We start from the raw sequence: 17,318 nt of genomic DNA on the forward strand, positions 1-17,318 counted from the left end.
GTCTGCTGCACATATAGGCTATCTTTTTTTAGTCATTTAGCCAATTTTCTCAAAAATGTTCATAGACTAATCAGGTCCCAATCATTTAATTAGATATATTTCTACCAACACCTCATCATAAACTTCCACAAAATTAACTTACCTCATCAGCACAGCAAAAACTTAACATAGTTGCATATTTGCAAGGACTTTTCATTAATATTTTCTCTACCAACAGCTCCTTTTTTGAATTATTTATCTGGACTTTCACATCTAAATTGAGAACCGAACTCTACCATTAGCATATTCATAACATTATTCTCTCTTATACAGTGCTGGGTAAGTTACTCTAAAAAAAATAATTAATTGTAGCTACTAATTACATCATTAACAGAGTAATTACTGTACCAATTACTCTAAAAAGCATTGCATTACTTTTTACTAATGTTCTAAATCCCATATCAACCTCAAACATTTGAACAATACAAGGATAGAAATGAAACAATTCTTTCAAAGAAATCATAAAATTGAACGGATTATTCTTAAACCTCCCTTAAAAGGAGGTTACATTAAAAACATAAATTTTCATATTGTTCCATCGTCTATAAAGTATTTAATGCAATTACACCAGAAGTAACTAATTTAAATAAATTCAGAGTAACCCCTTACTTACTTTAACTTGCAAAAGTAAGGTAATTAATTAGTAAAGAGTTACACCCAACACTGTTCTTATATATGAGTCAAAAGCCTGGACACACCCACTCAATCTTTTTTTTTTTTTTGTATTATTTTCCACTTTTTAGAAGAATAGTAAACACAAAACAATGAAATAACACAAATGAAATGCTAAATTCTTACTTTGTCTCGGTCCCAGCTGCTGGGATGCTTTCATATAGTGAAAAAGCTACCGTTTGCTGCTTCTCCTTCACTATTTAGTCCGATCAATGTTTTTTTTTTAAATATATTTTACTTAAAATTTTGGTTTTGTAAAAAAAAATCATACATGTATATGATTTATATTTTAAGAACAAGCCTTTACTTGAAAAGATTTTAAAAGGAGAAACAAATTCAAGAGTGCCCAAACTTCTGCCTATTAGTGTAGTCGAGCTAATTCTTGATATGCAGACAAAATTGTCTATATATCTGAAATTTTTATATTATTCATGTGACAAGCAGATTAGAGACATAACAAGCACTGATTTATTTAAATAGATGAAACTTTAAAAAAAAGAAAGAAAAAAAAAAGTTTTTTTAACAAAAACATCACTCCAAAAACAGTAACAAAGAAAATGAATTTGTTCTCTCACTGGAAGACATTTCAGAGGTGTGTTTTTATATAGATTTTCTAAAATGTGGAACAAAAGAACAAGAAATGCAAAAGAAATGTGTTGACAATGTTCATCAAACCCTGTGTATTGATCACACTCCTCTTTTTTTAACAACAAGTATTACCCTGGACTGGGTGACCTCCGACATATATAAACTCTTGAGGCTTTCTGAATTCAACAATTAAGAGGAAAAAAGGCTTAGAAAAGAACTCTTCATTGTCTTAGGGACATTAGTGGCAGTATCTTAAACATCTATGTTTCCAGGGTTAATTACATCTGTTGGTCATTTTCGAACCTAATGCAAAAGCAACAACAGCACCTGTTCGGAAACTTTTCAGCTAAGTGCATGAGGAGAACCTTTTAACATAAGTTAAACACAAAAATCGCCAATCCCCACACAGGCATATTTTCACTTTGACAATCTTCTGTAAGGCACTACCTGGACCGCCTATCCTTCTTGGCCCTATCTGCACTTTTTTCCATAGTCTTTTCACTGTCACCCCTGCATTTGGGGCAATACCATTTACCCTTAGGCTTGTAGGTGAGTCCAACACAGGAAAAATGGAACCACTCAATAGGACATTGCTCATTGTCGCAGCCAATCATCTCACCATAGGACACCTGTTCACAGAGGCAGTAGGTGGGCTCGTTGGGATCGATGGTGAACTCCACCGGCGACGCTTCTCGCTCCTGCTTGGCCTTGGAGCGCTTCTTCTTCTTGGCCGACTTGGACTTTTTCTCACGGGGCTGCTGAGGAGGCTCTTCTCCCAGGTCCTCCAGGGCACCATTGGCACAAGTGTCACGGCTCTCGCTGTTGCGCTGACGTCTGGGTCGCCGTGCCGAAGAGCGCTCGGGCATAACGTTTGCGGAGGTGCTCGCGGGGTCATGCCTCACCTTCTCCGCCGGTCGTTCTGTGTCTCCCGGCTCCAAGAAGCAGGGCGAGTGGGCCTCGATCTGACGCGAGCGGTTTTCCACAACCTCCATCATCTGTGTGACCACATGGATTTTCTCATCTCCCAGCTCCTGACTGCTGATGAGCGCCCGCTGCAACTGAATCTGCAGCCGCTTGCGCTGTCCACTGTCAGTCTCCTTTTTGTACTTATCATAGATCTCATCCACCTCCTTGAGGACCTCTGAGTGGCACAGGAAAAAAGGAGAAAGATTAAGTGAGGTCGCCGCATACATTTTACAAAGCCATGCTTTATCATACTAAAGCTGGGCACGCATTTAACGACTAGCTAAAACGTTGTAAGACTGAGTTCAACACACAGCGATTGTTTCCTTCGACTGAAGCAGATTTAAATACTTACAGACGGAATTTGAACACGACTGTAATCGCCGACTGAACACGTTTGAGCGCGATCAGTCATAAGTATCAATTTGCATTCATAATCGGACTTAAAATCATTAAGTGTGTGCGCGGCTTAAGTATGAAGCCCATTTTCACCACATAAGGGGGAAAAATCATGCTTTGGTAAATTCTAATTAAAATTAAAATATACTAAGTAATAATTATGTGATTAAAAAGTTGATTTTTTTTACTGTCATAAATGTGACAAAAAATTAATAATGAAAAGACAAAATTGACAAACCAAGTCATAATTATGACATACTATTAATTGAAATGACAACAGTTTGTCAACATTTGTGACCCTCGACCACAAAACCAGTCATAAGTCATGTGTGTATTTGTAGTAATAGCCAACAAAACATTGTATGGGTCAAAATTATAAGATTTTAACAACATTTTTTTTTTTTTATTATAAGATTATTACAAAATTATAAAAGATTTTTCTTTTATACCATATTAAGTAAAGATCATGTTCCATGAAGATATTTTGTAAATTTCCTACCATAAATATATCAAAAATGTATTTTTGTGAGTGGATATGCATTGCTAAGGACTTTGTCTGGACAACTTTAAAAGGTGATTTTCTTAATATTTTGATTTTTTTGCACCCTCAGATTCCAGATTATTATTTAAAAATTTTTGTATCTCTGCCAAATATTTCCTAACAAACCATAAATTTTACCCTTATGACTGGTTTTGTGGTCCTGGGTCACATTTAGACTCTTATGACTTCCAAAGTCATAGTAGTATGTCATAAATTCGACTATTTATGTACTAAATATTACTTTTTAAGTCATAATGTCGACTTAGTATGTCATATTTATGATTTACAAAAGCATTATGTTTTCCTTGTGTGGTGGAAATGAAATTCAACATAATACAGGTGATTGTTTGGTATTCGCGATGCATGCCAGGGTTGCTCGGGTTCTTCCTCTGCCGCTGTGGAACAAAAACATACAACCAGCCTACCTGCCCGAGCATACTGCACCTCGGTATTATCAAAATATGAGGAACTAAACGGCGCTTTGCAACGTGAATGAATCGTTTCCCGTTGAATATAAATAATGTTGCTCGGTAACCTTCATTTGCAAACTGTAAAATAAAAACTCGAAGGCTTTACAAGGCGTCGGCATCGAGCTGTAGATGTTTCGGCTACATGCGAACAAAACACACGCCGCTGAAAGCACCATTACGTCGATACTATGGCAACTAAAGCGATGCGTTAAGAAGGAGCACAGCCAAACAACAGTACAGAGTATGCACTAGTCAAAATGGCTGATCACTGGTGCTAGGATAGTGTTGCTGGAACAAACATAGTTGAATGTGCTAAAGACAAAATACAACTAAAACACAGCGGGCGTGGACAGCATTGGAAGCACCGATAAAATGTTTAATAAAATGTGTTTTATGTTACTGTAAAGAAACGAAACGACGCCGGTCAACACCGGGTGAAGTACACACGATGTAAATGTGCATAAATATACATTATATCGTACTGGCACCTTTCACAAATGTTTCGCTTACCTTGATACTTGGTGTCGATCTCTCGTAACAATGAAACATTCCTCTGTATATCCAAAGGCAGCGATTCGACACATTCCAAATAATCCTCCACGTAGTTGACAAGCTGCGATTTTTCCACGTTTGGATAATGCCCTAACATGATGATAGTAATGCATCAAGCAGCTATGCGCCTTTTCGAGAAGAACTGCGGCTTAAAAATTGGTGCTTTTCACACATAGGTTCCTTTAAAATGTAATAGTTGGCAACCTTGTATAGAGAGCCACTCTTTCCGGACAAATTCAGTCCAGTCTTCTCTGGCTACGAGAACTCCTTCAAACAAAACTATCAGATGTGCGCATGCGCAGGATCAACCCATAAAATGCCGCGGTTTGCATTTTCAGACGGTTTAGCAAATGAGAGGTGGCGTTGCTGAGATATGGGCGGATCCCGGGATCAGCTGGGCGCGTCCAGACTCCAGTTCGTATGGAAGGGGAGGTTCGGTTCATTAAAGCGAGATGGATCCATACGAGCATATACGGCGTTAAATGCAAAGTATTGTTGACAATGAGATGATGTAATGACAAAAAAAACATCGGTTAGGGGCGAAAATGCCATTGATAGTGACAAAAAATGACCCGAAATTCACATTTTTTTAGTATCCCATGAGTTCTGAAAAACTGACATCATAAACACAATATAAACAAACAAATATAAATGAGGTAATGAGTTGTAAATTAAACATAGCGGACACAGTCAGTATTCAAATAGTTAAACGTCTAAAATGTGCCTAATGAATTCCTCCTTTTTAAATTCATTTGTTTATGTTTCCTAACATTTTATTGTAGGCCTAGTGATACAAGTATAGTATAATATAAGTTATACATATATCATACACACATATATCAAATACAATATGATGCTTTTGGTAGGTAACAGCCCAATTATAATTTATTTAAAATAAATTAATTAACGAATTATGTCATTAATGACATAAAAAATTTTAATATGGTCAGAATAAAATGCCCTCATAGAAAATCCCCTGAAAATTAGCTTCAGGGGATAAATATTGTCATTTTATAGAAGTGAAATAATTCACTGGAGCAGAAACTACTTTTTCCATCATATTTCAAATATTATCCATCATAACAACTGCCAACATTTAAAGTATTTGAGATTCAAGTTTGGCACAGTCTGTTGACTGTAAAAGGTCACGCATGCTGAGAATGAGCCCCGTTGTGTAGATGTACGTTTGTACTACACTTGCATGTCTAGTTCATTGACAAACGGGGGTTGCGGGCTCAATGCTCTGTCACAGGACGTCTTAGCGATGATTGGCTGAACAACCCGCCGCTCCGCGCTGAATGCGGGGCATCTCTGCCCAGTGTCCGGGGACTTTCCCCTAAGCAAGGAAGGCGAAACCAGGTTCCCCGTGCGTAGCTTAGGATACAAGTTTTCAGGCATGCGCATTTCTATCGTCCACAACCCAGGGAATATATAGAGCAGAATTCAGCGATGCTTTTGCATGACGGTGACAGTATGAATTTGTTTCTGTACATTTATCTCAATGGATTATTTTACAGAAGAGTGTGATATACCACTACAAAGACATACAATATATTGCGAAATACGTAAATTGCTATATATTGAATTACCTGCTCCTGAAGTAAGGCTGAAGACGTCATGTAAATGAAGCATATGCGTCACGACGAACGCCATGCGAGCGTCTCTCTCATTGGCTCTGGGTAATCTACTACTATTGCTAATAATATAATAATAAAAGAACTTTACGATAATATAAATACTAAAAATACTAAAATATATATATATATATATATAATACTGTCATTAAAAAAGAAACCAATTTTAAAAAGGTTTTATACGGGTTAGTTAAAGAAGAGACACGTTTACCACAATGTTTTTGTTTGTTTGTTTGTTTGTTTGTTTAAAGCTACATTTTCACTACGAAAACATATTAATGGAGGACAAACAAGAGGAAACTACAAAAAAAACCTACCTTATATTATTTGTGATCTTTAGTGTTTCATAGGATTTCTGTGCTGCATTGTGGGCAGCTGTAAAAGGGACAGACATGAAATTTGATCCGTAGAACGAGTGCAAGCATTATAATTTACTAAATATGAGATGTTTACGCCCCTGAGTTATGCAAGTCTAAAACAACAACCGTGCATTATTCACGGAAGGAACACCGACCAAGTAACACGTTTGTTATTTAAAAAGTGTTTTTAAAAAACTGACGTCACACACGAGAGGTAAGTAATGTAGTAGAATCTACTAACAAAAGCATTTAACAAAATAAAAGAATAAAAATAATCTACTAACAAAATGCGAAGTGACTACGTCATTATAAAATGTAACCTGACGATACAGAATTAGTTTTAGGCGATTAGCAACGAAGAGGCGTATGATATTGTTTAGGATATTTTAACATTTTAATGAATTAAGACTTTTAAGGCGAGACACTACAGGCACTTTCATGCATCGGTCAATTTTGAGATTTAGGCTATTTGGCTTTTCATAAAGTGTTTTAAACTAGTGCAAAGAAACATCCAAAATAGGCCTTTTATTGCACTTTATCCATTTGCGTATGTAAATTTAGATTACAATAGGCCTACATATCTTTAAAAGGCCGTTTTCTCAAAATGATTTTTTCTTCTACACTGATCCAGAAATCTCCACTTCAGCAACACTTACACACACCAAACTTTACACATTTATTCCTATCCATATTCTGAAGGTTTTTACAGAGGGGGATATGCATATATAACTTGCCTGATATATACAACATTTTATTCCTTAAAAAAAAAAGTTGTTGTTTTTTTTGGCTGCTGACAATATTTTCAAAGATATGGAGTGATAAAAATCCAAAATGGCAATCCCCTCTGTAAAAACCTTTTAACTGTAATATGTCAACAAAATGAAACAAAAATGTTGAACTTGGTAACTTTAATCCACTGTTCAGGTTTCTGTTCTGGAAATATGCAAATTAGTAGGGACGCACAATATATCGGCCACCATAGCGGTATCGGCCGATATATGATCATTTTTAATGTTAAAGTTATAGGCCTGATAAGAAAATTTGACCAATATATTAAAGCCAATAAATAATGGATTATTTCCTTCAGCTGAGACACTTCAGATGCGCACTGTTTGCCATAATGGTGGTGATGAATTGCTTGAAATATGATTGGAATCACTTCAGAAAGGAAAATACAGTGCAACGTACAGCGCAAGTCTGTCATAGGCTTCATAAAATTATAATGAGAACATTATAATTGTGTGCTTGGGAAATGGCTTTTAATAGTGAGACTTTTGTTTTTGTAATCAGGCTCTCAAAAACTATTTCGAAATTTTGATTTAGATTTATCAGCCAATATATCGGTTATCGACTTTAAAATATGAAGAATTATCGGTTATCGGTTATAATTAGATAATGGCTCATTTGCATATATGGGGAAGTATGGTGATATCTATTAGTTGTTGTTGTTTTTTTACCCTATTCACATTATGTCTTCCCTTGAAGTTAATGTTTTTTATTTTATTTTATTTAAAAGTTTGTGAATATGATAAGCACATATTTAGATTGTAATTAAATGGGATGTTGATGTTAAATGCATTGACTTGTTTCATTTGACTTGGCTTTATGATTTTCTAATTAAGGTGTTTTGCTTTGTCTCAGGGTAAAGAAGAAATGAAAACCTACATTTTACAACTTCTGGCATTCTTGCTCAGTTGCCATGTGCACTTTTCTGAGTCACGCTCAACTTTGGCACATGTTTCAAATCCAGTTGAACGCAGCGATTCCCTTCTGGCCGTATGTAGAATGCACCCTAACACTCGACTAGCACCTGGCTTGCCTCGTGTGTATGGTCACATTCTTTTCAAACAGTCTGGCCCAAAGGAAAAGCTCAGGGTGACTTTCAAGCTGCATGGTCTCCCTGTTGACAGTCAGCAGCCCAGAGCAATGCACATTCATGAGTATGGAGACTTAACTAAGGGCTGCGGATCTACAGGTGGGCATTACAATCCCCTCAGCGTGAACCATCCACAACATCCAGGGGACTTTGGGAACTTTGTGCCTGTTAATGGAAAGATTCGTAAATCCCAGGACTCCAGTGCAACACTCTTTGGGAGAGACTCAATACTTGGCCGGTCTGTTGTCATTCATGAGGGAGAGGATGATTTGGGCAGAGGTGGAAACGTGGAAAGCTTGCTGAATGGAAACGCTGGAGGGCGACTGGCATGCTGTGTTATTGGACTGGGCAACACCCAAAATTAATATAAAAATAACATACAATTCATTTTTTGAAGTATTTATCAAAAAAACATATCATACACTTTGAAGATGGAATTGTAGAATTGCATTAATTGGTCAAAATGTCTGGTTCCTATATATCTACAACACCAAATAAACATTAAACTGTATGAACTGGCTTTTCATAGATGTGCTTTATTCTTTAAACTTGATCTATGTTAAGTATATGTTTTTATGCTTTATTTAGTGACATAATTAACACAATAAAAGCAAATAATAGATACAAAATAATACAAAAAATAATAATAATAATAATAATAATAATACAGTGCCCTCCACAATTAATGGCACCCTTAGTAAATATATGCAAAGGCGGCTGTGAAAATAAATCTGCATTGTTTATCCTTTTGATCTTTCATTAAAAAAATTCACAAAATTCTAACCTTTCATCAAAGTAAAACAATTGAAAGTGGGGGGAAACTCACATTATGAAATAAATGTTTTTCTCTAATACATGTTGGCCACAATTATTGGCACCCCTAGTAATTCTTATGAGTAAAATATCTCTGAAGTATATTCCCATTCATATTTACATTTTTTAGCACACCAGGATGACTAGGAGCATGAAATTGTCCAACCATGACTTCCTGTTCCACAGGAGTACAAATATGTGTAAACACAAATGCCAAATTCCCGTAATCATTCATCACAAAGAGAAAAACCAAAGAATATAGTTCTGATGTGCAGCAAAAAATTGTTGAGCTTCACAAAATAGAAAGTGGCTGTAAGAAAAAAGCTAAAGCATTGAAAATCACCATTTCCACTATCAGGGCAATAATTAAGAAGTTCCAGTCAACTAAAAATGTTACAAATCTGCCTGGAAGAGGACGTGTGTCTAAATCGTCCTAATGCATGGTGAAGAGGAAAGTTTGAGTGGACAAAGACTCTCCAAGGATCACAGTTGGAGAATTGCAGAGATTAGTTGAGTCTTGAGTCTCAGAAAGCCTAAAAAAATTATCAAACAGCACCTACATCCCCACAAGTTGTTCGAAAGGGTTTCAAGAAAAATCCTCTGCTCTCATCCAGAAACAATCTCTAGTATATTCAGTTGTCAGACAAGACTGGAACTTCAAATGGGACCAGCTTCTATGGTCAGATGAAACTAAAAAAAGAGCTTTTTGGCAGCAAACCCACCAGATGGGTTTGGTGCACACACGGATAAAAAGTACCCCATGTCCACGGTTAAATATACTGCTGGATCTTTAATGTTGTGGGCCTATTTTTCTGCTGGAGGTCCTGGACAGATACATGGTATCATGGATTCTATCAAATACCAACAGATAAAAAATCAAAACCTGACCGCTTCTGCTAGAAATCCAATAATGGGCCGTGATTGGATCTTCCATCGGGACACTGATCCAAAACAAACACAAAAATGTGTCACTGAGCACAAAATGAAGCTTCTGCCATGGTCTTCCCAGTCCCCTGACATGAACCCTAAAGAAAATGAGTGGAGTGAACTGAAGAGAAGAAGCACCAACATGGAGCTGGGAATATGAAGGATCTGTAGAGATTCTGTATGAAGGAATGGTCTCTGTTCTCTTGTCAGGTGTTCTCCAAACTCATCAGTCATTATATATGAAGACTCAGAACTGTTATCTTGGGAAAAGGATATTGCAATAATTGGGTGCCAATAATTGTGGCCAACGTGAACTAGAGAAAAACATTTATTTCATAATGAGCTTTTCCCTCATAAAAAACAAGAATTATGGAGTATATAGTATTTATTTTTATTTTTTTTCTTGTTGTGGTGCTCAATATATACTGATAAAGCTCGAATTTAAAGTTTGGCCATCAACATTATTTTTAACCAACAACATCTATGAATATGATATTCACCTAAAATAATAAATAAATTAAGAACAAAACAAATGTTCTTTTCTAAAGGTTTGTCATGAAAAATACATAAATAAAAAAAAAACGTGTAACACTTTACACCAAGGTTCATTAGTTAAACATTAGTTAATGTATTAACTAACATGAGCAATACATTTGTTACTGTATTTACTAATCTTCATTAACGTTAGTTAATGAAAATACAGTTGTTCATTGTTTGTTCATGTTAGTTCACAGTGCATTAACTAATGTTAACAAGATTTTAATAATGTATTAGTAAATGTTGAAATTAACATTAACAAAGATAAATAAATCCTACATAAGTTCAGTTCATTAATAGCTCATGTTAACTAATGTAGTTAACTAATGTTAACTAATGAACCTTATTGTAAAGTGTTAACTTACCCATTTGTCTTACAAAAACAATACCAGCTCCAGAAAAACGTACTAGAACAATTTAGTAAGTTACAAATACAGTTAAAGAAAAGATTATAAATACTCTCAGCATTCAAATTACAAAACACACATGGAAAATCATTATCTTATTTATTTTTTAGCCGTAGCTGTTCAATGTAAACGCTGTCATTCTGTAGCGCCGCTGCAGCGCCATCTATTCTCAGCGTTGCTCCTCTATTCTACATCTTCTACAAGAATGGAGGAACTGGCTATCAAGCTCAGAGCGGATGGCATTCAGAAAAAAGTAATCTCTCCCGGAAAGGGGGAACTTTCAACGTTTCCCAATGGAACAAAGGTAATGTAACGTTCAGGACACATTTTACAGTAATGAAATGTCGAAACGGAGAACAAATGAATTATTCTTTAACGTGTCGAACTCTACAGATAGCGAGCTAGCTAGATTCGCCAGTTTTTACCTGTAATATGGGCCTGAATTGAAAATACCCCAAAAGTCGTGCAGTGTGTAATGTCAAGTATATATCGCAATAGTACTGTGAGGATTTTAACTGGTTTATGAGCTGTTTTTTTACAAGGAGGCCCAAAGTATTCAGATTTAGCCGTTAGCTAAACATCGGGATGGGTACCTGATGCTATAGAGCAGACCATGAAGGCGGTCTCACAGGCCAGATGTGTGCTTATCTGTTTGAATTTTTGGCACTGAGAGGGGAGAAAAAAGGTTCTTCTCTTCTGAGTGACATCTGAAAGCTACATGCTCCTTAATAGCAACGTTATATAGCCACTGGCTACATTATAGGAAATATCAATAACATTAAACCTGTAAAGCCAGCCTGACATTAAATAATAGACAGCCTTTTGACAAAATATAGAAGAAAAAAGGAGTTTGCATATGTGGGCAATAGTAAGTGAAAATAAAATGTAAACACCATAGCTGTCTATTTTTTGCACTGAGAGCTTCTCGGTCAAAATGTCATAATTCAACATATCATAAATTAAATGCTTTATGACAAATGAATATTCTTTTATTTTTCTCTCTCAAAAGGTCCAGTTTCATTACCGCACTAGCCTTTGTGATGGCACTGTGTTGGATGACTCTAGGACAATGGGAGGTCACAGTAAACCTATGGAGCTCATACTGGGGAAGAAGTTCAAGCTTCCTGTGTGGGAGCAGGTGGTTACCACTATGAAAGAGGGTGAAATTGCTGAATTTACCTGTGATGTGAAGGTTAGTGACCTGTCTGTCCATTAAAGGATTAGTTCACTTCTGAATGAAAATTTCCTGATAATTTACTAATTTACTCACCCCCATGTCATCCTTCTTTCTTCAGTCGAAAAGAAATTTAAAGTTTTTGATGAAAACATTCCTAATAGTGGACTTCAGTGGTCTCCAAATGGTTGAAGGTCTAAATTACAGTTACACTGCAGCTACAAAGGGCTTTAAACGATACCAGACGAGAAATAAGGGTCTTACCTAGTGAAACGATCAGCCATTTCCTAAAAAAATATGACTGCATATGCTTTATAAACACAAATGATCGCCTTGCAAGTGCTTCTGCTTTCCATATTCTTCAAAAAGCTTACGCTGTATGTCCTACGCCTTCCCTATTCTACTTACAGAACAAACGCGGAGCCAGTTCTGTTTTTTCTGTAGGTAGAATAGGGAAGGCATAGGACATACAGCGTAAGCTTTTTGAAGAATATGGAAAGCAGAAGCACTTGCAAGGCGATCATTCGTGTTTATAAAGCATATACAGTTGTTGTTGTTGTTGGTTTTTTTTAAAGAAAATGACCAATCGTTTTGCTAGATAAGACCCTTATTCCTCGTCTGGTATCGTTTAAAGCCCTTTGAAACTGCACTAAAACTAACTTTAACCTTCAACCATTTGGAGACCATTGAAGTCCACTATAAGGAGAATAATCCTGAAATGTTTTCATCAAAAACCTTAATTTCTTTTCGACTGAAGAAAGAAAGACATGAACATCTTGGATGACATATTATCAGGAAAATTTTATTTGAAAGTGGACTAATCCTTTAATTCTTTTCTGTCTTATAGTCATATGTTTATATGAATAATTAGATTTTATTCTTAAGAACATTTATTTTTTGTAATTTTTCAGCTCAGCTGATTTTTTTTTTTTTTTTTCTGTTGTTATAGCACACAGCTCTATACCCCATGGTTTCTCTGTCACTACGCAACATCAGCCAAGGAAAAGACCCACTGGAAGGACAGAGACACTGCTGTGGAGTAGCTCAGGTTCACGCGCATCATTCCATAGGTCACCCCGATCTGGATAAGTTGCAGGCCAATCCTCAGCCTCTAGTTTTTACTCTGGAAATGCTACAGGTGAGAAACAGCAGCATGGTATCATTTTTGGAGGTGCAGTTGTACAGGAGAGTGGACAGATATGCTCTTAGAACCACATGAACAGCCTCGTAACTAAACTTATTTTCCGTTCCATGTGCATATTAAGGTTTTAACTGAGCTATAATGTGCATTTTACTAATTTAACAACAGCAAAAAAAATAAGTAGATGCTGGTATTTGCCATTTATTTTTTTTTTTTTTAACACTGATTCATGATTCTCTGTGTTCTCATCTTCCCAAGGTCTTGCCCCCTGGTTCCTTCCAGTTGGAAATATGGGCAATGACAGATGATGAGAAACTGGAGGCCATACCACAGATCCATGAAGAGGGAAATGCGCTCTTCAAGAGTGGAGAAATTGCAGCAGCTGCTGAGAAGTACTACAACGCTATAGCCTGTCTGAAGAGCTTACAGATGAAGGTTAGCTTTTATAGTTGCTAAGCATTATAACTTAGACCTTACCCTTGTTGAAGAACATATGTTGTATCGTTGAAGCATTGCATGCAAGATATCAGGGGTGGTTTTTGCACAAAATGAAGCCATTTGAAACCAACAGTACGGCTGCACGTTTAATAGTATTTGATCACAACTTCTGTTTCTCTCGATTGATTAAAGCTGCAGTCCGTAACTTTTTTGGGTTAAAAATGATCCAAAATAAATCGTTGAGCAAGTACATAACCAGCCAGTGCTATCTCCTTACCTTAGCCCGATTCACAACGGTAAACTTGTAATAATGTTTTCTAATATTATCTATATAGTCACGCTTAACATTAACAATTTGAGAACAAAGTATAACAATAGTAATTTGCACGGTTTGATGTGATCCGAGCTAAACAATCGTTAGATTTAATCACCATTGGCAGCGTGATTTATTGTAATGCTTTTTTTTCCTCAGTTAGTCAGAACAAAAGTGGCAGACATGTTACTTACTTGTTTAGATGACATTTTCCGGTGAAAATTCTTATTTTGGTCATACTTCCAAGACTACAATCTGTGATTCCGAAGTAGAGTATCCACACTGGTCCGGTGACTGACAGCAAACGTTAGATTCTGCCGAGGAGCCATGCCGATGCGCAACCACGTAAAGATGATAATCCCGCAAATAACTGCAATTGCAGGTTTCAAACAGAGATGGCGACAAAGAGGCAAAACCTACGGACTGCAGCTTTAAGCAAAATCATCTGTGATGTTGGCCCGCTGCTTAAATATCCTGAAAACCTTTTTGTCATTTGACATTTCCATTATCTTGCATTGGTAACAAGCCTCAATGAGATTTCATGCTTAGAGATTTACATGCCTCAATTTGAGCTTTTTACTTAAATGGAAAAATTTTACTCAGTGTTTTACTTATTTGAACATGCTTTCTCTGCACTGCAAAAAAGCACTGGTGATCTGAAAACACCTTCGTGAGCATCACTTGTGGCTAAATCTGCAAGCAAACCTTCTCAGTGACAAACCAAACATGAATCTCACCCATGTTGTGTGTGATTGCTGAATATATGCACTTGTACAACCTCTGTGCTATAATATAAAGCTTTTTTTGTTGTTTCAATAGAAAAACATTAACATAATTTGGAAATACTGTAATTAATATTAGGAATTTCAGTTTTAGCTTTTGAAAGAAGCTTCTTAAGAATCTTCATTTTACCAGTTTTTTATAATGAGTGTTAATGTAAATGATAAACATAATGAATCAGGATACAAATGGGGGAAAATAAACCGTGTTGTTCTCTTGATTTGTTCTTGCTAAAGAAATTTCTCAAATGAGATTAATTAATCATGATTATCATATTGTGCCAAGTTATTATGATTATCACATTGAGCCAAATAATTATCATGAGTTTACATTACCTTTATTTAACAATTATAGTGTAGCACTTGCCAACAGTGTATTATATTTCTTAGAGTTCATCTTTTGCTTAAAACATATATTCCCTGTTCAAAGGAGCGTCCGGGTGATGAGCATTGGATCAAACTAGATCACATGATCACTCCTCTCCTCCTCAACTACTGCCAGTGCAAGCACATGTTGGGCCAATACTATGAGGTTTTAGACCACTGCTCTTCTATCATCAACAAGTACGAGGGTAAATATCAAAACAAGTACAAAAATCACATGCAGTTCTTTAGAACTACCTACTGATTACAAATACAGCAAGGCATTTATTTTTCTCTTTTAGGGTAGTTTTTCACTTTGAGGGAATTAAAAGCTGCACTACTATTATATTCTTTACAAACAAGCTACAGTTAACTCGAGTACAGTCTATACTGTTTTATTGCATTTCAGATGCCCATATTCAGTCTTGTCTTTCTCCCAGATAATGTGAAGGCGTATTTCAAACGAGGGAAAGCTCATGCAGCGGTATGGAATGAAGCAGAGGCAAGAGCTGACTTTGCCAAAGTGATTGCATTGGACCCATCACTTGAAACTTCAATTGCAAAGGAGTTGAGATCAATGGAGGAACGCATTCGGGAAAAACAGAAAGAGGAGAAGGGACGCTACAAAAATCTGTTCAACTACAGCGACAAAGCCTCTGCTGCAGCTACCACGGTTAGTTTCATCTCAAAAGCAGCCTATGAAGAATCTAAATTAGGGTGAATATTGTTAAACAACAACAAAAAAGGCTTCTCAGTTAACCTGTGTTATTTTGCTCTTTTCAGGGCTGAAACAAAGATGAACATCCAGTTTTCCATTTATAAGGAGATATGCACTGTCAAGTTTGAGCATATGCACTCTGATAAATTTAACCATCACACGTCTATTTAACCCATCATCCCTCCCTTATTGTTCATGTTTTATTGGTAAATTGATATACAAATGAAGAGTGCATCCAGTGCATAGCTTTGAATGGCCTGGTCATCCATTTATCCCTGAGAGTTACCTATCATTTGTTGAAGAATGCTCAGTTACCAATGGGATCTGCAACTCCTGTGAACCAGGAATGGGTAAATACCAGCCTTGTATATTCATTTTTGGATATAGCTGATGGAAATTCTCACAGAACTTCATAACCATGTGCATTATGGTCAGTGCTCTTTAACAAGGGCAGTCTGAATGAAACAAAGCTGAAAGACAATCTGAAGATGATAAAATGGGATTTCTATGACTATATCCTCCCACCCACAATTTGAGTTATTCTTTTGTATTTATCATGTGTATTGATTTTATTGCTATTACCCTTATTGTTTTTGTATGTATACATTTTAATCTTGAAAGATAACAGAAATAAATATGTCAGGCATTAGAAGGCCTATGAAATAAGTGAAAGACACATTGTTAACACTGTGATAGCACATGTAAAAGAATACCTTTCCCCATCAGTGAAACGGTAAATGTATACTCGTTCACATTGTGTAGTTGATTAATGAAACTGTCACAGTTAAACCTATATATGTCACTACAAATAAAAGGATATTTTCAAAATGCTTTTTAAATACATGTTGCTGCAGCTATTCTGCATTTATGATGTGACTGAAGCCAAATAAAATTCTTCACCCCCATTTGTACAAAAGCACTTCTTGCATGCAGTGGAATTGAAAATCTGACAAACTGCTTGATTTAATTTTTTTATTTAAATACAGAATTGCAAAAATTGGGCTTAAAAAATTTCTATTCTAATCGTAGTAACACTACATGAGGTGTACATCTGGGAGATAGCTATGCATGATGGACAATGGTCAATAAGAAAGATAGAAAGAGATGGTGTTGTAAATAGCTTGGCAGAGAAAAGGAGCATGTCTGTGAGAAACAGAACAATGAGGAGACAAGTACCAGAGGGAGGGAGGGTGTGTGTGTGTGTGTTATGTGCGAGCACTTCGTTCTGTCTCCGCTAGACACTCCCTGACAAGAGCACGTGCGTGGATGATACCTAAAGGAAGACAGAAACACATATCAGCCATTTCAAACAAGTAAACATTTAACTCAATTACAAAAAATGTGCGAAAGAGCTTGGGTTAATGTTTTGATGCATGACAGACCATTTGCTAATGGACCAAGCAGCAGATTGTGAATTATTGTTGTATGCATACTAATTTTTTATCCTTGAAAGGAAAAGTAAATCATTTAAATTATATATAGAAAATCATTATTATATTAGATTATATACAGATTATATCAGGCATTAGATGGCAACTTTTATATGTAATGCAACTTCAATAATCTGAAATATATCTAGTACAAATCAGTGGGCTATTTACACTGTAATAATGCA

At 36.1% G+C, this 17,318-nt stretch overlaps 4 protein-coding genes across 4 annotated transcripts in view; 2 read left to right on the plus strand and 2 right to left on the minus strand.

The window, feature by feature from the left end:
* Positions 1-1,156: 1,156 nt before the first annotated feature.
* Positions 1,157-4,529, minus strand: ing2 (inhibitor of growth family, member 2). Its single transcript, XM_048196729.1, has 2 exons — positions 4,183-4,529; positions 1,157-2,440 (listed from the first exon to the last, which is right to left on the minus strand). Exons 1-2 carry the CDS (start codon positions 4,319-4,321, stop codon positions 1,743-1,745), a joined length of 837 nt encoding a protein of 278 aa, XP_048052686.1. The 5' UTR covers positions 4,322-4,529; the 3' UTR covers positions 1,157-1,742.
* A 1,697-nt stretch (positions 4,530-6,226) lies between these two features.
* Positions 6,227-8,608, plus strand: sod3b (superoxide dismutase 3, extracellular b). The gene is made up of 2 exons (XM_048196730.1): positions 6,227-6,431; positions 7,859-8,608. Exon 2 carries the CDS (start codon positions 7,871-7,873, stop codon positions 8,456-8,458), a length of 588 nt encoding a protein of 195 aa, XP_048052687.1. The 5' UTR covers positions 6,227-6,431; positions 7,859-7,870; the 3' UTR covers positions 8,459-8,608.
* Positions 8,609-10,926: 2,318 nt separating this feature from the next.
* Positions 10,927-16,608, plus strand: LOC125272127 (aryl hydrocarbon receptor interacting protein). The gene is made up of 7 exons (XM_048196737.1): positions 10,927-11,081; positions 11,787-11,969; positions 12,901-13,089; positions 13,351-13,527; positions 15,053-15,194; positions 15,426-15,658; positions 15,769-16,608. Exons 1-7 carry the CDS (start codon positions 10,983-10,985, stop codon positions 15,772-15,774), a joined length of 1,029 nt encoding a protein of 342 aa, XP_048052694.1. The 5' UTR covers positions 10,927-10,982; the 3' UTR covers positions 15,775-16,608.
* Positions 16,609-16,661: 53 nt separating this feature from the next.
* Positions 16,662-17,318, minus strand: part of cdk2ap2 (cyclin-dependent kinase 2 associated protein 2) — a 6,558-nt gene continuing 5,901 nt past the window's right edge. The window contains exon 5 of the mRNA XM_048196738.1: positions 16,662-16,976. Within this exon, the coding sequence (XP_048052695.1) occupies positions 16,909-16,976 (68 nt within the window). The 3' untranslated portion in view covers positions 16,662-16,908. The remainder of the gene's footprint in view (positions 16,977-17,318) is intronic.

Source organism: Megalobrama amblycephala, linkage group LG7 (genome assembly GCF_018812025.1).
Source record: "Megalobrama amblycephala isolate DHTTF-2021 linkage group LG7, ASM1881202v1, whole genome shotgun sequence".
In the NCBI taxonomy this organism is placed as follows: Eukaryota; Metazoa; Chordata; class Actinopteri; order Cypriniformes; family Xenocyprididae; genus Megalobrama; species Megalobrama amblycephala.